This window comes from Pantherophis guttatus, chromosome 3 (assembly GCF_059756535.1).
Source record: "Pantherophis guttatus breed Tessera chromosome 3, ASM5975653v1, whole genome shotgun sequence".
Taxonomy (NCBI): domain Eukaryota; kingdom Metazoa; phylum Chordata; class Lepidosauria; order Squamata; family Colubridae; genus Pantherophis; species Pantherophis guttatus.
In genome coordinates, this window is record NC_142065.1 from 171,711,476 (window position 1) to 171,734,400 (window position 22,925).

At 36.5% G+C, this 22,925-nt stretch overlaps 1 protein-coding gene across 15 annotated transcripts in view; it reads left to right on the forward strand.

Moving 5' to 3' along the window:
• DTNA (dystrobrevin alpha) overlaps positions 1–22,925 on the forward strand; it is a 129,285-nt gene that overhangs the window by 34,988 nt on the left and 71,372 nt on the right. For all 15 annotated transcript variants that reach the window (XM_034429716.3, XM_034429713.3, XM_034429718.3 and 12 more), the window contains exons 2-3: positions 15,598–15,665; positions 18,722–18,802. In XM_034429716.3, the coding sequence (XP_034285607.1) occupies positions 15,598–15,665; positions 18,722–18,802 (149 nt within the window). The remainder of the gene's footprint in view (positions 1–15,597; positions 15,666–18,721; positions 18,803–22,925) is intronic.

Below are 22,925 nucleotides of genomic sequence, written 5' to 3' on the forward strand. Positions count from 1 at the left end.
AGAAAAGGGGAAAAATCTGACAAATGAAAAATATTTGTGTTAATATGAATTTAAATTTTATGGAGAACTTTTATATTTAGTTAAATTTCAGAAATACAGGTAGTCCTTGACTTACAACCACAATTGAGCCCAGAATTTAGGTTGCTAAATGAGAAATTTGTTAAGTGAATTTTGCCCTAATTTGCGACTTTTCTTGCAATATTTATTAAGTGAATCACTGCTGTTGTTAAATTAGTAACATGGTTCTTAAGTAAATCTGGTTTCCCTTTGACTTTGCTTTTGAAAAGGTCACAAAAGATGATCGCATGACCGCGGGACACTGTAACCGTCATAAATATGAATCAATTGTCAAGCATGTTAATGTAAATCACATGACCATGGGGATGATATAACGGCCATCGACCAAATGATTGTAAGTCATTTTTTTCAGTGCAGTTGTAAATTTGAATGGTCACTAAATAAACTGTTGTAAGTCAAGGACTACCTGTAAATTGGCATTTATCTGCTTATCTTTTAAATTTAATATTTTCAGATATTCGACTTGGCAGCAATATCAATTACAATTGTTTTTATATCTATAGCTAGCATCCATGCAAAAGGCAAACGGATAGATAAAAATGAACTTGAACTTTTATCTTGGAACTTTAAGGATGGAACACACACACATACACACAAACACACAATACCCATTTGGGATTTTGTACCATTTTTTTACAGTGAGCCCAAAAATGGGCCAATATAATTGGTAAGATTTAGAGCAATGGTCACCAACTGGTGGTCCATGGACCACTGGTGGTCCGCGAGAAAATTTTGGTGGTCTGCAGAAAAAATATTTGCATTTTTAATATTGCACTAAATCAGGAGTCCTCAAACTATGGCCTCTGAGCCAGATACGTGCAATGAACATTTGTGTTGCTTCAGAGAGTCTCCCCCTTCGAGGTCTTTTTGTATGGGTTGGAGGGGGGGCAGAAATTCCGACTTGGGATCTGCTTTGGCCTCCTGGTGCAGGGTTTTAGGCGAAGGCTGGAGGGAAGTGCTGCTGGTGGGGAAGAGCCGAAGAGCCTTGTTCCAGTGGGACTGCATCATGGCCTGGAACTGGCTGACCAAATCAGCCTGCTGAGCCTCCAGGTGCCAGTACCTGGCGTTGCACTCCCGCAGGTGTTCCCTCTACTTGGAAAGCCTATACTCCAGGGGTGGGTTCTAAAAATTTTTACTACCAGTTCTGTGGGCATGGCTTATTTTGTGGGCGTGGTTTGATGGTCATGTGACAATTCTTTAGGATTTAGCAGAGGTACTGGTCTACCAGGCTTTTAACTGCTTGCAGAGCTGTACCGGTCTACCCATTTGTTCTTGGAGCGTCCTGGTCTACCCATTTGTTTTTCGAGCGTCCCGGTCTACCTATTTGTTTTTGGAGGCACTGGTCTACCCATTTGTTTTTTGAGGCACCGGTCTACCACCACACTGCCTTTTAACGCTGATCAGCTATAGGCCGGCCCTTTGAAGCCCCGCGGCAAGAGTTTAAACAGTTTTTTCTTTCTAGCCATCAGCTGGGACTCGGGAGACAGCGAATAGATTGGGGGCGGGGCCAAATAAAAGGTAAGAATAACGCGGGCGGGGTGGGAGGGCCCAGCTCCCGAACAAAGAAAACCGATTCGGTGACATCATATCATCACCGCTACCAGTTTGGCCGAACCGGGAGGAACCCACCACTGCTATGCTTGTAGTCCTCAGTAAGCCTTCTTCTCGGTCAAATTCAATTTGAACTGAGCTGTTTTGCCAACTCTTTCTCGTGGTGGCTGCTTAGCTCCAACAACTGCTTCCTGTTGGGGCCCTAAGGAGCCTGGGCAGGGAGGCAAGGAGTTGGCCACGCCCACCTAGTCACATGACTACCTAGCCACACCTACCCAGCTGGTCACTAGGCAGATCATATTAGTGGTTCGCAGGATTTAAAATTATGAACTTAGTGGTCCCTGAGTTCCGAAAGGTTGGTGACTCCTGATTTAGAGGACCAAGAAGATATATGAGTATACAGGATAGGTCTCAACTGTACAGAAGAACGTAACTATGGGACATAAGAGAAGGGTTGTGTCTGATAATACTTTTTCCAAGTATAAAAAATTTCATCATGAGCTATAGGTCACAAAAACTTTCACCTTATAATCAGAAAAAAGTACTACCCAATTTCTTCAAGCAAAGGACACTATCTGAAGCATATTTGTCACTCTTTACTGTATAGTGCCATATATCATTTTTATAATACAGATCAGTTGGTGGAAATGTAAGGAAATTTTAAAACAAGCAAATTATAGAAAAGCAACCATTAATTCCATTGTATGAAATCATCAGGATCTTGTTTTGAGTAGAAAGTGGCCCTTGTTATAAATTTGTATTTTTAAAAACGTTAAATTTAATTGAGTGATTTAAAGCAAGTGCTACAGCATAGTGCTTTTATTTTTGAGTTGTTTTTAGAGACACTGTTTCAGTATACTGGCATTAAAGAGATGAAATCTGAACATGTGCTAACAGGATTTTGACTCAGAATTAAAAGTGGAGGATTTGTTACTTGGAGTTGGTCAGCACTAAAAATCAGGTAAATAAATGAAATAATCATAGATATATTTTTAGGGGAAAAAATTGTTTCCATCAGCAAAAAAAAAAAATTCAGTTATAATTCTCCTCCTTAGACAAAAAAACCAGCATGGATTTTTACAAATGTAATTTACCTGTAATCATTCATCTTAACGTGATCACTACTTGTGTTTCTTAAGAACCACATTAAAACACCACTTTCCATTTTAGGATGGAGTATTGTGAGGTTATTATGAATAGTGAAAAGGACAAGCACCAAATAAACACTAAGATATAAAGTTTAGTAGAAAGTGAATTGCTACATGGGGATAATTTATTTTTTTCAATTACATAATATTAATTTTTAATTGTGTTTATTTTAATTCAGGGTATCAAACTGCTGTCTGTTTACAATTGAAAACAAATGTTTAGAGTTTTCAAGGGCATTTGCTGTTTTCTCCTGAAGGAGAAAATGACGGATATATTTTCTGCATGGCAAAAGGCAAAGAGAGAAACAATACCTTGTGTACTGGTGTCTTTCTCCTTTGCACTTCCTTTGTGTCTGCCTTTTTGGATCTGTATGACATAATTAGATTTTCTACTCTGATGGTTAGGAATTGTCTTTTTATGAGTATGCCCCAGCCATTCAAAAGGAAAGAACAAAGTACATCAGGCCAATATTAAGAAGGGGGAACGTTCCTGTTAGAAGGAAAAATGGGAGAAGTTTGATAATAGACTCAAAGGACAAAGAGCAGAGATTGCTTTGCCACTGCTAAAGGGTAGCGCAGACTTCTCTGGCAAATTAAGGCAAATATATGTGTCCCAGGATAATGATGCAAGATCGAATCTGGGTTGGTCACTAGGACCAGAGCTTGTACTGCCAAGCCCTTGGCTCCTAAGTACTTGATAAGAATTCTCTGGCACAGCAGGCAAAGGAAAGTATGCATTTATCATTGGGGGCAGGCTGCATAGATCTTCCATTTATATTTCTGCAAATGTAATGTTCTGGCTAGGGAGCCCTCAAACAGCAAAGCACAGAACAAGAAATCAGATCAACCAATCGGCATGCAGGATGCGCATCTCCTCACAATATGCAGCTAAGATTTGGAAGGTGTTTTTGTCAGCCCAGCTGCAGCCATGTGCAGCCTATCCTTACCCATCAACCTCTTGGCAGCGTAGGTATGCAGCGATAGCTACAGGCAGTTGCCAGCAACTCTTAAATCAGCCTTAAGAGCTTGGGACAAAAGGGGTCTTTGGTTGCTGTTATTTAGTTTGAATAAATGTGACAGCACAGCTCTCAAGTCATGCTTAGGGCCCTTTCTCTGCTGCCCCTTCAAGCCACCCAAAACTGGGTATTTTAATTCTACAGTTGCAAGAAAAAGTATGTGAACCCCTTGGGATTACGTGGAGTTTTGCATGAATTGGTCATAAAATGTGCTGTGAACTTCATCTAAGTCACAACAATAGAAAAACACAGTCTGCTTAAAATAATACTACACAAACATTAGATGTTGCCATGGTTTAATTGAACATAACATGTAAACATTCACAGTGCAGGGAGGAAAAAGTATGTGAACCTTTGGACTTAATAACTGGTTGACCCTCCTTTGGCAGCAATAACCTCAACCCAACGTTTCCTGTAGTTGCAGATCAGACCTGCACAACAATCTGGAGTAATTTTGGACCACTCCTCTTCACAAAACTGTTTCAGTGTAGCAATATTCTTGGGATGTCTGGTGTGAATTGCTCTCTTAAGGTCATGCCACAGCATTTCAATCGGGTTAAGGTCAGGACTCTGACTGGGCCACTCCAGAAGGTGTATTCTGTGCTGTTGAAGCCATTTTTTTTGTTGAATTACTTGTATGCTTTGGGTCATTGTCCTGTTGCATCACCCATCCTCTGTGGAGCTTCAGTTGGCAGACAGATGGTCGTACGTTTTCCTGCAAAATGTCTTGATAAACTCTGGAATTCATTTTCCCATCAATGACAACAATCCGTCCAGGCCCTGAGGCAGCAAAGCAGCCCCAAACCATGATGCTCCCTCCGCCATGTTTTACAGTGGGGATGAGGTTTTGATGTTGGTGTGCTGTGCCTTTTTTTCTCCACACATAGTGTTGTGTGTTCTTCCCAAACAACTCAATTTTGGTTTCATCTGTTCACAGTATATTTTGCCAGTAGTGCTGTGGAACATCCAGGTGCTCTTTTTTTTTGTTTTTGTTTTTTTTAATTTGATTTATATGCCGCCCTTCTCCGAAGACTCAGGGCGGCTTACAATGTGCTCAGTTTGTAAACTTCAAACGTGCTGCAATATTTTTTTTGGACAGCAATGGCTTCCTCCGTGGTGTCCTCCATGTCCTCCATTCTTGTTTAATGTTTTTCTTATTGTAGATGTGTCAACAAAAAATGTTAGCATGTGCCAGAGATTTCTGTAGGTCTTTAGCTGACACTCTAGGATTCTTCTTTACCTCATGAAGCATTCTGCGCTGTACTTTTGCAGTCATTTTTACAGGACGACCACGCCTAGGGAGAGTAGCAACAGTGCTAAACTTTCTCCATTTGTAGACAGTCTGTCTTACCATGGACACATGAACATCAAGACTTTTGGAGATACTTTTGTAACCCTTTCCAGCTTCATGCAAGTCAACAATTCTTGATCATAGGTCTTCTGAGAGCTCTTTTCTGCGAGGCATGGTTCACATCAGACAGTGCTTCTTGAAACCAGTAAACCCAAAACAGGTGTGTGTTTTTAAAGGGCAGGACAGCTGTCAGCAACACATCCAATATCATCACACTGATTGGAGTCAAGGTTGGTTCACTCCTGGCTCCAATTAGCTCTTGGAGAAGTCATTAGGCTAGGGGCTCACATACTTTTTCCTCCCTGCATTGTGAATGTTTACATGTTATGTTCAATTAAACCATGGCAACATCTAATGTTTGTGTAGTATTATTTTAAGCAGATTGTGTTTTTCTATTGTTGTGACTTATATGAAATTCAGAGCACATTTTATGACCAATTCATGCAAAACTCCACGTAGTCCCAAGGAGTTCACATACTTTTTCTTGCAACTGTATGCTAGTTTTACAGCAAACGCTGCTCAGAAAATACATTTTTATATTTAGGTCTTTACCAATGGAGGCTTAATCATCAACCTGAGGAATTGTGAATTCTTATACTACCAGCAGTAAAACATCTGAAAAGTTTTAGCACAGGCTTTGGAGGAGGAGGGTTCTGAAAAAAATGTCATGTTAAAAAAAAATCACAGTTTGCTATAGACACTAGAGAGTATTTTCCCCAGTATCATTTTCATATAAATCTACACATAAAATGTTGTGTTGATATAGAGTGCTTGTCATTCGCAATTTTCTGTTCAAAGAGAGAATGATTTTCAATATTGGTATCTTTTTTCATTTTGTAAATTTATTAATACTGTTTGCCTATACATTTCACCATAGCTATCAGACATAGAATTTATCGAAATGGGCAACCCAAATGACTGGCTACATGATGGCCATTCAGTTAATTTCCTCTCTTTTTAAAGCAGCCTATCATTTCCAATCCTGAATAATGTGACATAAAGATACAGAAAAGTAAGCTGACATAATGATGCATGAACTTTCCCTGGAGTGATTGTACCACAGCTGTTGTGGGAGGGCAAACAGAAGTCTGTTACTTGCAACACATTTATTTATTTAATTTCTGCACTGTCCTCAAAAAGAAACACCATTGCCCTTTTTAATGTCTTGCAAAGGCTTTGATTCCTCCAATAGTGGGTAAGCCTAGCTTTTAAATGTTGAAAGATGCAAGCTGACACAATGTAGCAAATATTTGTGGCACTATCATTTTTGTTTTCTCACAGCACTGTTTGCTTCACGTTGCATTTGAAAGAATGTTTTTGCCATGAACCTGAACATGAATAAAGCATTTCTCTTCACATCATTAGAGTAGATGCACAGACAGCTGGGGGCAGCTTTGGAAGCTTTGCGAAAGATACCACTACTTTAGCAATTCAAAGAGAGGTGCTTCTTGTAAGTCATTCATATGTTTTGCACAACTGCATTGTGAGGTATGTTTTAAGCTATAATTTATACATACACAACTAAACTATAACAATATCCTTTTCTTATGGGAAAAAATGTAGAATAGCCTATTTTTAAAGTATTTTAAAAATCAAACAGGTACTGGATGAGCCGTGAAAAATATCTCAAATTTTAGATATCACTATCGCAAGGATAATGTAAGTTTGCTATATATAGCCAAATCAACATCTCTCTCTCCCTGAACATATTTTTGCATTGTAGGTTCGAAAGGAAAACTATGATATCTTGTGAGCTTTCATGATTTATTTCTTTAGATTCTTTTAATTCACTGACATATACTATAAGAATTTTTGGCACAGATAGAGTAATGGAATTTGGCCTAAAGAAATCTGCTACAGTTGCAACAAACCAGAAAAACGTCATGAACACTAATAGAATTAAAATGCTGAATGGTCAAATCATTTGGACTCATCAGGATGTAGCCTAGAAATAACTGGGCATTTTACAGTTGGATAACTGGGTGTGTGTGAATTTTTATGTTGTTTTTAATGTTGTAAGCTGCCTGGAATGTGTGAGTTAAGCAGCTATATAAATTTGTTTAATAAAAATAAATAAAAATAAACATTTCCCATGGATTGGTTAAAACGTGATTAGTAAAGAATATAACCAAAATGTGAGAAAATGACTAACAACAAAATTGAACAGTGGAAACATCATCAAAATCCTTAATACCCGGGCCATATCTATCATACAAAGTACAGCTGGAATTATTAACTGGAGATAACATGACCTGGAAAGTTTGTTATCAAAAAACAAGAAAACTCATAACTATTCATTATGCATTATATCTCTGAAGTAATATTGATAGATTATACCTGACCCCCAGAAATGAAGGCAGACGTTTACGGTTGAACAGACTGTTGAAGAAAAAACTGGCTAAATACGTAAAAGACAGCCAAGAAGCATTAATGCAAGTTAAAAAATGGAACTTTCTGAATGGTACAGGAAACAAAACATTAACTCTGAAATAATGAAATAAAAACATGAACCAAACACTGACAAGGAAAAGCAGTACATGGTCATTTTTAAAAAAAAAATTGGGGTAAGTAAAGAAAGTTAAAACCTGGCAATAAACTTACAAGTGGAATATTAAAAAAAGGAACTGAAGGCTTGATTTTAGCTGCTCAATAGCAAGCTATTTGAAATAATTTAATCAAGGCCAGAATTGAAAAATTATCAAATGCAGTCTTATCAAGACTGCAGATCATATATTCAGTTCCTACAAGAAGATCACATAAACTGAGTATCAACAATGATATAAAGATAGTCCTCAACTTATAATCACAATTGAGCCCAAAATTTCTGTTGTTAAGTGAGACATTTGTTAAGTGAGTCTTACCCCATTTTACGACCTTTCTTGCCACAATTGTTCAGTGAATCACAGCAGTTGATAAGTTAGTAACCTGGTTGTTAGGTGAATCTGGCTTCCCTGTTGAATTACTTGTCAGAAGGTTGCAAAAGGTGATCACATGACCTTGGGACACAGCAACAGTCATAAATATGAACCAGTTGCCAAGCATCTGAATTTTGATCACATGATCATGGGGATGCTTCAAATGTCATAACCCTGAAAAATGGTCATAAGTCACTTTTTTCACTGCCGTTGTAACCTTGAACAGTCACTAAAGGAACTGTTATAAGTTGAGGACTACCTGTAACATAGTCAGCAATATTTCAATGACTAATCATTGAAATTCATTTTTCCTCCAAGAGTTGAGAACTACAATACCTACCCCCTCACAGTAATACCAAGCTCAAAGGAAAAATGTAGCAGTAGGAGTATAGCAATTCACTTCTATATTATCAGCAAGACATTCATTGTCTTCGTACTTTTATACAAGGGATTACAGTGTAGCAGAGAACTAAACACTCCAATTTAATGTTGATGATGGGGAAGAAATAATCTGTTCCATCAGAAATAATTGATTGTGTGGCAGTTTGAGGATTTTCATTTCTGAGTTCTAAAAAACTGAGAGCATGAATAATTTGCTTCTTCCTTGCAATTAGCCAAGATCTGGGTGTCAGGATCTTCCATTCCTAAACTTCTTCCCTTTCAGATTTCCTCTGACTCCCATAGAAGAGGAGTTCTTGCAATCTATGCTCAATGGCAGAAGAAACATTGACCTGCAGCTGTTTTTTTTCTTTCTTTCTTTTTCGCTGACAATATTAAGTGGATGCTACAGAAGGTGAAGGGAAAAGGCACAAAGTGCCCTCTGCTCACTGAGCTCAGCTGCAGCTTACAGCTGCAGAATTAATTTGCCCTAGGATTTTGAGATAACATTGCCTGAATCTGAAGGTTTTGAGGACTGTGGCATATTTTGACAACATCCTCCATCAGTGGGAGAAGGCAAACTATGTATATCACTTAATTCGTCCTTTTAGTGTTAATTCTGTGCACAATAATATTTGGAGAGGCCAACTGGATTTTTTATTTCTTTTAAAGAGAGACAAAATGAGATCCCGTGTTAAAGGATGCTGCCCTTTTATTGTGAACAACATTATCTATTTACTGCATTCCAAAAATCTCCTTTGGCTATGATCTGTCCCTTGCAATTAGGTTATATTGCTGCTATGGTGGTGTCACATGTTGCCTTACATTTCTACTGCTTATATTTGTTATATGCTTCAAGTTGCATTCCTTCTTGGATTTCCTTCTGGGAAAAATAACAAAGGTTATAAATAAATAAAAATTTTGACCTAGAAACTAACTGCCTGATGATCAGTCTGTCTTCTTGTAGTAGTGGTGTGTACTGCTGACATTTTCATTTATATTGTTGCTAGATTTTGTTTGCAACCCCATGCAAGTGCCTTCTTGGTCTGTTTTAGTTACAGTTTGCAGGATAGGTCAGCAATAAAAGCAGCTGGTCAGGAGACAAGATCTAGAATCCAGCTGAGTCCCCCTTTAAACTCAGTTTGCTTTATTTACTGTATAAAGTCAGTTGACTGAAGTTAGAAGTCTGAGTTTGCTCTGGTTTGCATAGCATAATTAGGGCATTTCTGTACTGCCATCATTTTCATTCATCAACCCTTTCAAACCCCAGAAGCAGTTTGAAAGTGATCTGTGATTGTCTTCATTTCTGCTGATTTGACATAAAGGAAAAGAGAATGAAAATCACTCTCCACCCAAAGTTGCTACAGAATAACAGAACAGAATAATAGAGTTGGAAGGGATCTTGGAGGTCTTCTAGTCCAACCCCCTTTTAGTCCAATCATACACCATTTCAGACTGATGCTTGTCCAATCCCTTCTTCGCTATAAAAAAGACCAGGTTTGTAACCAAAACAAACAAAAAACCTTACTTGATCAGAAAGTGAAAGAAAGGAAAGGGGAAAACAATATACGCTTCTTGATTCTGTGCACACACTCTAGCCCAGTGCTAAATATAAGGGGTAATTTGACAAAAGTCTTTCTATCTAATGCAATGTCATGCAAACACTTATTTTTTCAAAACAACAAAAACAACATCCATGGTTACTTTTCTTATGAACTCATAGACTTTTCCCATTTCTTGTGTTTGCTTCCCCACCAACTGAAAGACAATTCTAAGATACACTTTAAAGGATATCCCTCCATTCCACAAGGTTGGAAAGCAAATATGAAGGAGAGAACATTTTTTGGGTGCAAAAATAAGCATTGCTTTGTTAAAATTTGTTCTCCTTCAAATGCACTATGTACTGCTTATAGTAATAAGAGTTCATCAAAATGACCTTAGCAGGCAGGATTATTGTCTATTAATGCATTTTTTTGTCTCTATGCTAGCACCTCATCCCCATATGGTGTCTCTGTATAAATAAATGTTCTGCTTAATAATGCTGTTATCATTCTGCCTTTTGTGCTATTGTAAAAATAATGTTGAATAATAAATAATCTGTCAAATCTTAATTAGATTAAAATTAATTTACAAGATTCTTTTTTTCTTTTTAAATGCAGGAACAAGGAACCCCAATATGCCTTCTATCATTTTAATTGCTTTTTCTTTGTTATAGTTAGCACAGCACTTTAATATGCAAAGTTTTCTTTTTCCAGATTTATTTTATGCACACATGCATGCATGTGCATACAAGCATATAGTAGTTCTAGGTTGGTTATAGCTTGATGTAGTTTTGATGGAACAGCTGTTGCTCAAGGCGAACTCAGAGCAGAGATACACTTTTAATTTTTCCTATGCCAAGCACCAAATACCAACCCATCCTGGAAGCATTACCAGAAGTCCTAATTTATTTATCTTCTACAACCAGCAATGGCCTTTTTTCCTATACCAGTCCTTCATTGCAAATCCCATCCCTATGTTTGTATCAATTTGGAGGTGAACTAGGCACAGTATACAGCACTCTTGGGCATACAGAGTCAGTAGCTGAACCCTGGTCCCTGAGCTTCTTCCACTGTGGACCACAACCCGAGCAAGTGGTATTAATAGTGTGAACTGTGCTTTTCTCACTGAACGTGAGTCAGAAAAGAAGCTATAATTAGTTCAGAAGAACCATGCAACTTAGGAAGCCATTAAAGGTCCTTCATTCCTTACATAATAATTCTCTTGATCTGGTTTCTGAATTTGTGATTGAAGGTGCTAAATAGACTCAGCTTGTTCATACCTCCTTCAAGGCCCTTCAAGGAAAAGCTGCTCAAGAAAAGAAAGGAAAAAAACCAATGATTCCAGGAATGTTATTTATTGTTGAAGGGTATATTAACAGAATCTTTAAAGCCTGTTCCAAATTTTCCCTGCCTCCTTTTGAATGACAATAAGATAAAGGTAAGGCTATCTTGAGTCAGTATCATTTTCTATTTTCCGGCAAATAAGCAACCTCTCCTGCATTCCTCTCAAGGCCAAAGCTAAATTCTTCTCCACATTTTTCTTAGGTACCCAATAGCAGTACAGTCCTTTTGTTTCAGATTTGAGCTTAATTCCCCTGATTGCTAAAAATAAGAAAAATATTTCAGGAATCCTATTTATATCCTATTTAATAGCTTTTGATCCTAAAGCAAGGTATAACACTGTCCATTGTCCACCATATATTCCATGAATCATAGTCTGAGCAGCCTAGCTATTGGCCTTGTTTTCTGGGAATAATGAAAGTTGAAGTCTAGCACATCTAGATGAGGTGAAGTTAGCAGAATACTATTTACTTCAGGATCTGGAGTGGTAGGTTACACTTAATGAACTGAAAACTGGAAGCAAATTAACAACCTGCAATAATTCAACTCGGGCAGTCTAAGGAAATTAAGAATGGTGGCACCATTAGAACGGTTAGTTTTCGTTAATATTTTAATATCTGTTCCATAATACAACTGCAAAGCAAGATTCAGGAGGTACAGAAAATCAGATACTGAGCAGACAGTACTCAATGGGTTCCATGTACTGGTTAATATATCCAGGCAGTTAAGTTCATGAAAATCCTATTATCAAGAATGAGACAGCAGCAAGAAAAAATGTAATTGAATGTTGCTGTAGCATTGGTCTTCAGTTAACTGAAAACTTTTATGATCCTGCCTCCAGAGTTTATACTTAGAGCCAGAACCTAATTTTTCAGAGATGATAATCAGAAGAGGGAATTATTCTCAAAGAAGCTTAACTTTTCCCCAAGAAGCCTTTTCTTCCCCAGCCGTCACCCCAGCAGTCACTCTAAATCATCATGGATGCGTAGATTTATGAGCTCTGCAGGGTCTCAGCCTTTATATTTGAATTAGCCAATAGCCTCCTGGTGTAGCCAAAGAGGCATTGATGATACTGAGGGATTTGGGTTCAAGGCTTCTTTTTCAGATGAAAACTTTTCTAAATCTGCACAAAATGCCCATCTTTTGAGCTAACAAAATCTTATAAGGAAAGGTCTGTGTTTTGATCCCCATACAACCCTTACCTGATCATGTAAATGTTGTGAATAATTATTTATTAGTTCAATTTATATGCCGCCTTTCTCCGAAGACTCAGGGCGGCTAGACATGTGTCAAAAACTTGGCCCACCATTAGTTGGGGGATCAATATTTGGATTAAAATGCAAAGTGGAAATTTTGAAAGCAGAAAAAAAAATGGAACAGTATTGTTCAATCTTCGCTGCCACTAGAAAACAAAAGTTTAAAAAATCCATTTCCACAAGTCTCACAAAGACCTATATCTCTAAATGCATCTCAGTGAACATTATCCTTGGCATTTCTTACCCAAATGAAGGGAGATTGATCTTGACACTTTGCTTTTGAAATACAGAGAAAGGGCATAAGTTATATCACATAAAACATCAGAAAAAGCTGAATTGTACAATATTAACAATTTCAAAATAATGAATAATGGCATATTGGTTCTCAGAAAGGTTTACATGGTTTTTCATGTTTCCATGCTTGCTTTTTAAAATATTTAGAAATGAAAACACAGCTTGCCTCTGTAATAAAAAAATAGCAATATTTTTTTGCATATTAAAATGACTGCTTCTGTGGGTTCTTCTCTTTGTAGTTGTACCACCCTTCCCCAAAAATTCAGCAAGTTGTAAAGGGGCCCTTATCATCCAAGGTAATATGGTGTAGTGATTCATGCTCTAGGCAGGATCAGGAGAACATGTTCAAATTCATCCTCAACCATGGAAACTTACTGAATAACTTAGGCCAGTCATTTGTTTGTTTGTTTTTTAACAGTTGGGCTTATCTAGAAGTGCTATTTATCTCTCTCATTGTTTTCAGAAGCCCTCATTTTGTTTCAATCTAACTACCTGAGTTTTCTACTTGAGGGAATGATACATGGCATTTACTTCTTCAGATCAATAATAATTTAAATTATTGTTTCAGTTCTCAGAAGAAACCATTAAATACCTATAAGGGAAGATAACAGTAACTCCATTAACAAACAGTTTCACTTCAAAATATACTGTACCTCTCAGCCTCTTCTAGAGCAATTCTGGAAATACTGATACAATTGCTTTGGTGCTTTAAAACAAGGTTAATTTGTATTGAATTTGTATCATATTGGAAACATATAGATGATAGATGACCTTCTTGATTGTGATGTCCTTTCATGATTTTTAATGTATTATAAATGAAAAAACAACTTTAATCTCTTTCTGATCTACTGTACTGTTTCTTCCTAAATACAACCCAACGTAAGATTTTCGGAGTCTTCATATTTATTCTTTTTATAGTGGATGATTCAAATCATATTCCCATTTCATCGGCTGTTATAGTAGTAGCCATAAAGAGTTTATCCTCTCAGATTGCCATACTACATAGCTAGTTTATAGTACGTTGACATAAAGTTTGTGTTATCACAAGAATTCATTGCATATATATAAAATAAATATTTGCCTATTTTGGAAGACTGATCTGTAGGAAATCGAGCTAATTTGAAGGAATATAATTGATGTCCAATATCACCAAATCCTTAAATATTGTTGGTTAATTTTGTGAATTATTCTGACCATGACGTTATACTTACAGTTGCCAGAATTTATTAATTTAATTTAATAAATAAAAATTGACAGCGTGTGAACTATTATACATTTCCATTTGTCTAATATAGATACTTGGAATATTACAGAGAAATTTATGTAGTATATTCACTAAACATTCCACTATTTCACAACAGCTGAAGAAGGCAGAAGCCAAAATAAATATTTTTCTGTTTCTAGTTTCTGTTGTATTAATCACTCTTGGATGCATGGATGAAGGGGATATAAATAGACACATATTATTGTAGACTCATAATGTATTATATTGTCCAAACCTATTGCTTCAAAAAAGAAAAATATATGATTTCCAGATCTCTAGTATAATATCACTTTATCTGATGTTAAAATCAGTGTTAGCTTTGACAAATGGGCCAGCTTTTATCTGCTCTTGCTGGTCACCTTTAAATTTGTTTTTAACCCTACTAGAGGAAAAAATGTTAATATATAGGAATTTGTATATTATTATAAATATATATTAATAGACTCTGGGTAAAGTTTAAATCAGAAAAATAATATGGGCCAACAGTTAAAATGTTTCTCACACAATAAGCCCCCAACAGGAGCAATAAAGTAAAATAAACATAATTTGATTATGGGTCCAATTATAACATTTAATTTCTTTCATTATTTATAGTGAAATTAAAAAAAAACCTCTGTTTTTATCAATAGAAATAATCAAAGAAATGTTTTTTTTAAATCTTTTCCTCCTTCTCCTTCTCCTTCTCCTTCCCCTCCTCCTCCTCCTCCTTCTTGCAAGGCAAAAATTGAACACACAGTTATTGAATTATCACACTTGATTAAACTAGCAGCTCTTTTTTTCCTGCCATATTCTATGTACCTCATCTATGTGTAGAACAGACAGATGCTACTAGCACTTTTCAATTATAAGAAATCTTATGAAAGAACACAGAACAATTTTCTGATATTCAAGAATTGGTGTTAAATGTATAGCTGAAAAAAACAGCTGATAGATAAATCTTGATTGTTAAAAGAAATGCAGGAAGGGAATCAGACTGAAATTTATAATCTGAAGTTTATAATCCAGTATTGGGAAGGTATGGATTTTTTCTCCATACGACATTCTAAACTAAACTGAATTGAAATTAAACTGAAACTGAGCTATATGTTCTTCCTTTTGTTTCCCAATGAACACATTTCAATATAATTTCGTCTAAAAGTTTCAAATGGCTTTAAACATTATGATTAGTTGCAAAGTCAGCCACATATTTAGACTGGCCCGCATTTCCAGGCTATATTAACATCCATAATAACACTTTTACTTGGTGCCATATATATTTATTTTGTATTGTTTTAATAATTTTAATTGTTTTTATGTTTTATGTTGTATGCTGTCTAGTCATTTGTTGAGATGGGAGGCTATAGAAATCAAATAAATAAATATTGAATATAGAATTGGAAAAACAGTGCACTGGAACTTTTCATATATTTTATGTCCTTAGTTTGAAAATGGTTCTGAAGGTATGTTTAATATTTTTTTGCTTAGAATGATTGAAGATTGTGGGAAAAGAGGCGCTACCATGGCAGAAAGGAGGCAGCTGTTTGCAGAAATGCGTAAGTGCTATGGCATGTTACATTTTGTTCTGTTGTTTTTCCGACAGATGTTAAATTTCTTGCAAAAGGCCAACAAGATAGAATATACCCGTGGTAAATATTACATGGATTTTTGCCCTGGGCTATAGGCAGTTTGTTCTACAAAGTAAGAATTTTCAACACAAAGCAGGAGCAAGAAACTATATTTAATTGACAAAATGCTGCTTTTTAAAATTATTTCAATGCAGATATAGATATATATCTCTAATATTCTTTCTCTGGGAGAAAAGGAATGCGAACAGTCAAAGCCATTGTTTCTCACCAATAACCATACTGAAATTCAAATATATTTTCTCACTGTAATTCCATTTTCTTCAATGGATGCTGACCCAATTTGTTGGGACTGAATTTTCCCCAATGTTTAGAAACCAAAGTCAAAGGCTGTTCTAATTCTGTATAATCTCATGTGTATCTTGTTCTATGTAATCTAAGTAATTTATTTTGGCTTGGTCAATCCCAAGCAACACACTGACATTTTTCTGAGTTTCTTAAATTACATTTTTAGTTTCTTAATTTTGAATATGTTTAAAAGTTTGCCAGAATACAAATGTTATTTGGCATTTTATTTTGTGGGTAGAATTGAAACAGTATGACGTTGACATTAATATTAAAACTCTGCAATGCTTCAGGCTGAAAAGAAACAAAAGGTTTTTGAACTATAAGGAATCATACATGTAGCAGCTGTCTGCAGTTCTTAACCTGAATGTGTCTTTTCCTGGAATCATGTGGTGCCATTGAAGGACATCTATGCAATAGCAGAAGAAATATGTAAACAAATGCCACACGCTCCAAAGGACCTTTTTACATTCAAATTAATGTGCTGTGCACCCAGTGGTAGGATTCAGGTAATTTAACAACCGGTTCTCTGCCCTAATGATTTCTTCCAACAACCAGTGTGCCAAACTGCTCAGAAAGTTAACAACCAGTTCTCCCGAAGTGGTGCGAACTGGTTGAATCCCACCACTATGTGCACCCTAATTAAGATACTTTAACTTTCAGTTGAGCTGGATCCTTCACAATGCACCTGGTCATCAAACTAAAGCCATCTAAGTATTTTAAACTTCTGCTCTCATCAGCCACAAGCGAAGTCCAAATAAAATAGCATTATAATACAGTATACAAAACATACCTATATATAGAAAGATTCAAAGCTATGTCACTTGTTTTGCGAATGCACTTCAACTGCATCTTAGGACTTATCAATATGATGGATTGCTCCTTCAAACAAATCTTGAAGCTCTGTATTACTATTACTCAGTCCCATTGTTAATGACCCAATTAATACTTGTGGAATTATTATTATTATGGAAGTCCATCAAAAGACTCAATCCTTTGAAAAATAAATGTATTATCTTTGACAAGAAATTAAATAAAACTGTGCTAAAACAATTTTTTTTTAAAATCCCAGAAATATTTTAAAAAGCAAAAGGCAAACTTAGTAATATTCAATAGTTAACATGACATTAAAAAAAGAGGGGGGAAAACTGGGCTTCACTGAAATGGTTTTTTATGTGTTTGACAACATGACCAGTGATTAAAGTAAATTCCCAGGCAGAAACACTGAATAGTTCAGGACAATCTTTGCCAGCCACAGATTGCACTGAAGCAGTTAGTTGATAAAAAGAACTTGTCTAGAGTATTTGGCAGATGAAAGAGAAAAAATAAGTACAAGTTTTGTTAGTGGCAATGAAGAGTGGGGAAAAAACCGTCTGTTTTCCTCTTGCTGGGCTAACCGATGAAATGCTCTCATTTTGCTAGTTAAATTTCATTATTTTATCATAACCAAAACATATTTCTTTACATTCTGAAAACTGTAAACAGTATCTTTGAATCATAAGACTGAAGCTGTTTGATTTTACCTTGGAGAATTATCTTTGCCTACTTGTAATAAAAAACGGATTTCTGCTTGCAGAGTAGAGCACTGGGTTTTTTTCCCTTCCTGCTGTTTTTTCAGAGATTCCCCAGATTAAGATCACCTCTGCTCCAATGTTACAAATAGACTGGATGAATTAGAACATAGTAAGTGCTCAGGCAAAGAGTCTTCTTGCAATCTGTGTTCTCCAATGAATGTCATAAACAAATTTATCCAGAGACCGTAAGTAGGTCATATCTTGTTTAAAGATAACATATCAGCTTCAGTCAAGCAAAGATACTGAGTCACACTTGATGCTAACATATACAACTGACTGCTTTTCTAGCTTGGTTTACATAAATAAGGAAAGGGCAATTCATTGTTAACAGCAGAAGCCTTTTTTGATGCCTCCCAAAATATTACCAAATTCTTCGGGAGAGTGAACCACAGAATTATGACAGTATGATTTCCTGCTAATACTAGGAAGAGAATTAAAGGAATAGGTTTGTTAATTCTCTGTGTCCATTACTGATAAAAATTAACTTTCCAAGTACCTAGAAACAAAAGAAGTCTTCAAAAGCCTAGGACTTGGGTAATGGTGACACATCCCTGTCTTAACTCATGGTTGCTAAAAAAATAATAACTGTTGCCCTTGGTTGGAGAAAGATAATCTTTCCCTGTCATAATCAATAGATTAAACTTTCACTGAAATGTTTGAGTATGTTTAATAAACTAGCTTGCCATGCCGTGTCTGCCTTCATGAGGACCATGGCAATCAGTCAATCAATCAATCAAATAAAACCCTGTAGGAAATGTCCATGAAGTCACCAGGACTTCAGTTCAAAGGAGCTTTTTATGTGAACTAAACTGTTAATTTTAAGAACTTTCCCTGTATTGGAACTCAGCTGTTTGGTATTTCCTTTATATTGTTTGCTTGTGATTTGATCATATTGGGAGTCAGGCAACATATTTATTTAATAAAACTATATTGGCTTTCAATGTCATAAATTGAAACTTCCCATTTGGTAAAACCTTTTACCCAAAATTAACTGTGTAGGTAAGAAAAGGCTCTAAAATATCCTAGAGAAAGCTTATGTAAGTATTGTTGGGTGATATTTAGGCACAGAACACATATATCTTAGCACATATACTTCTCCACCTTTAGGGGCTCAAGATCTGGATCGTATCCGTTTGTCCACCTACCGAACAGCATGCAAGCTTAGATTTGTGCAGAAAAAATGCAACTGTAAGTATATCACTGATTAATTTGTATTACCTTCACTAGTCTACTACTGTGAAATTGTACATGTTGTATATCTGTTAGGAATTGATTTTAATAAACATTCATAAAATGCAGATAACAACAGCTAACTCTTCAGAAGAACAAGGTAATTCACAACTCTTTATATATGCAATAAAACATCTAAACCTACATGTTTGGATGCAGATACTAAGAGCATAGAATTTAAAAATTGCTGAGGTAAAATTCCAAAGGAAACTATAGCAAACAGCTTTCCTTTCACAATTTTGCTGTTTAATACTATTGTTTGTTTATTTTATTGGGTATTATCTTTTACACCTTGGTGTAACTTAACTTTTAAACACCTGCAGTAATAACGTATTAATTTTTGCCTTTAAAAATTTCACTGTTGGAATGGTAAACAAATTAGCATGTTTTTTCTTATAAAGAATGAATTATATAAGCTATTCCTGGGAATGTGATATGCTTTTCAAATGTTCAGCACTATACAATTATTTGACAATATCTATTAGCATTTTCCATGCTACAGGAATCAAATGTTGTAGCATTCAATAGCATTTAAAAGATATATATGGGGGTTTATGTGGGAAGGAGTCTTTCTTTGGCTTTGCTTCCCAGGTGGATCCCTCATTGTTTACTATTACTTTGTAGAATTATGAATTCAATTATTATTATTTTTTGCCTGAATCACTAAATAAGAGATATGCAGCTTTCATAGTTTAGTGGGTATTTAAAAACAGAAGAAATGAAGCCTTTTCTGTTCATGAGAACTAATACATGTAGAATCTGCTCGATATCTCTCCATTTGTGTTGGTAGAATGTCATTTATTGGTTTTCACCAAGCATGGGCAATTTGTCTTGCATGCAATCCTTGGTTGCAAAAATAATATGGCCTTTAGAACAGCAACGAATCCCCATTTGCATTTCCCATTGGATGGCTGGTAAAGACAACTGGTTGTTGATTTCCTATAAATTTGGAAGCCAGAGTATAATATAAGAAAGAATCATATTGCTTAAAATTGATGGTATGACAAAAATAGAATTAAATTTGTATGTGGCCTATGAAGCGCCCATGCATTTAAAGCTCTACCCTCTAAATCAAATAAATAGTAGAAGTGTAATACTATGACATCCCTTTTCCTTTGTTCTAATGTCTGCCTAAAGACCTTGATTCCTTCAGTGGCAATATTAAACTTGTTTTAATACATCTCAGTCATCCTCCAACTTTGCCTTTAATTTCCTTCTTGATCTTTACCATTCCTTTCCTTCTTCTCTTCTATTGTACTAATCTTGTCTAATCCTTCTATGTGACCCATATTCCTTTGCCATCTCCAATATTGTTTCCACCATCTCGCTTCCTTCTTCCATATTCAGCACAAATAAACAGGTACTGTCCTGTATTGATTCAAATGTGGATCTAACTAGACGTAGAGTAGGCAACCTGTAATCCCTGGGCATTATATTGCTCTTGGGCCTTTTTTTTATGACTACTAGAGCCCATTTCAAACACTTTGAAAATTGGCACTATGGTTCAAAGCAGAAATCATGTGCATAACTTGGTTCAGTCAGAATCTTGTAAAGATGGAGGCATAGGAAAGCCCATCAGTATTGCCTACATCATGATGTAAGAGTACATATCAGTGTGAACAGTTCCAAGGAAAGTAATAGTAGATATGTCATTAATAATGAAAATATCACTCCTTACGTTCAGTTTTTTGTAGCTTTGACTAACACTAAATTTGACTGTCAATTTTCATTATGTCCTTGGCTGTAGCCTTCGCTTCACCACTCTCAACTACTTAAAAATCTTTTACTTTCCGGTATGACTCATTCTCAGCTTCCACTAATGCTATTTTCTCCTTGAACATAGGCATTGTACTATGTCATTTTTTCCACATTCATATATGTATCTTCTTCAAAACTCATAGTTTTTCACAAAGTCATTAGACCAACTCTTTAATAAACCAAACATCAATATTTTTGAAAAGCACTTTTCTTCAGGCTTTTAACTTTACCTTTTTATCCTATCATTTGTCTTCCCTTTCTCTGTTACTTTCTCCCCTTTATATTTTAGACTGGTTCATCTTTAGACTATGAAACATTCTCAGAAAAATAATGTATAAGTTACAGATCTACAGCTATGAACAAATCACCCAATTGCCAATAACAAATATTTTTATATAAATTTGTACAGGATCTATAAGTATACGTACAACTTACAACAGTTCATTTAGTGACCGTTTGAAGTTACAATGGCACTGATAAAAAGGATAGGACCGTTTTTTGCACTTATGACTGTTGCAGGATCTTCATAGTCACATGATCAAAATGCAGATGCTTGGTAACTGACTCATACTTATGATGGTTGTGTTATCCTGGGGTCATGTGATCACTCTTTGCAACCTTCTGACAAGCAAAGTCAATATGGAAGCCAGATTCACTTAACAACTGCATTACTAAGTTAACAATGGCAGTGATTCGCTTAACAACTGTGGCAAGAAAGGTTTTTAAATGGGGTAAAACTCACTTAACAAATATCTCACTTAGAAACAGAAATTTTGGGCCCAGTTTGTTTATTTATTTATTTATTTATTTATTATATTTCTATACCGCCTTTCTCCCATAGGACTCAAGGCGGTGTACAGTCAAGAAAAATATAGACACACAAACATCATAAAATTGCTAATTAAAATTATTACTTAGTTTGGTCAATTAAATAAAACCCAGAATTAGATAACATTTAAAAAATCATTCACATGTTCGTATGTTTAGCCCCGCCTGTTGGAACATCAGGGTCTTGAGGGCACGGCGGAAAGCACGGAGATCAGGGATATTCCGTATCTCCGGGGGCAGTTCATTCCAAAGGGTTGGAGCCCCCACAGAGAAGGCCCTCCCCCTGGGAGTCGCCAGTCGACATAATTTGACTGATGGTACCCTGAGTAGTCCCTCCCTGTGAGAACGAACTGGTCGGTGGGAGGCTATTGGTGGCAAAAGACGGTCTAGTAGGTACCCAGGTCCTAAGCCATGGAGCGCTTTAAAGGTGATAACTAACACCTTGAATCGCACCCGGAAGACCACTGGGAGCCAGTGCAGCTCGCGTAGGAGAGGTGTTACATGGGCGTAATGAGCTGCACCCATAATCACCCGCGCGGCTATGTTCTGGACCAGTTGGAGCCTCCAGGTGCTTTTCAAGGGGAGCCCCATGTAGAGAGCATTACAGTAGTCCATACGGGAGGTAACTAGGGCATGAGTGACCGTGTGCAAGGCATCCCGATCCAGAAAGGGACGCAACTGGCGGATCAGGCGAACCTGATAAAAGGCACCCCTGGCCACGGCCGTCAAATGATCTTCTAAAGGTAACCATGAATCCAGGAGGACACCCAAGTTGCGGGCCCTCTCTGTGGGGAGCAAGATCTCATCCCCTATTGTCAGTGATGGTACTAGCTGACTATACCGGGACGCCGGAAGCCACAGCCACTCAGTCTTGGAGGGGTTGAGTCTGAGCTTGTTTCTCCCCATCCAGATCCGCACGGCCTCTAGGCAACGGGACCTCACAGCAAGGGCATCATTGGGGTGGTCTGGGGTGGAGATGTATAGCTGTGTGTCATCAGCATACTGATTAACACTCACCCCAAAACCACGGATGATCTCGCCTAGCGGTTTGTGGTCATAAGTTGTGGTCATAAGTCGAGGACTACCTATAAAGACTTAATAAATTAAGGATATTTTCTGCAACATTCAAAATGGACTGTGCATGTTTTTCTGGATAGGGCAAGAAAGGAAAATAGATGCCACCCACAAAATACAGAAATATTTTATAGAAATAGAGTACATGATGAAAATGGTGAACTGTCCCAAGTTAAATCTACAGATAATACCAGCACGAATTTTGGGCCTGATTTCAGAATAATAGGCATTCACAATATGTCTTTAAAAATTGGAATTCCAAAACTACTGTTCAGTTTTCAGGCTAAAATGCTTTATAGGCTCATAGTGCAGTTTTTTTGCTTTTATTTTTAATCATTTATTCTAAAAAGCATTTAGTAAACCAAAATCTGCTATTTTTTTTTACACTGGTCTATAACCACTGAGTCAGAGTGTAGCCACA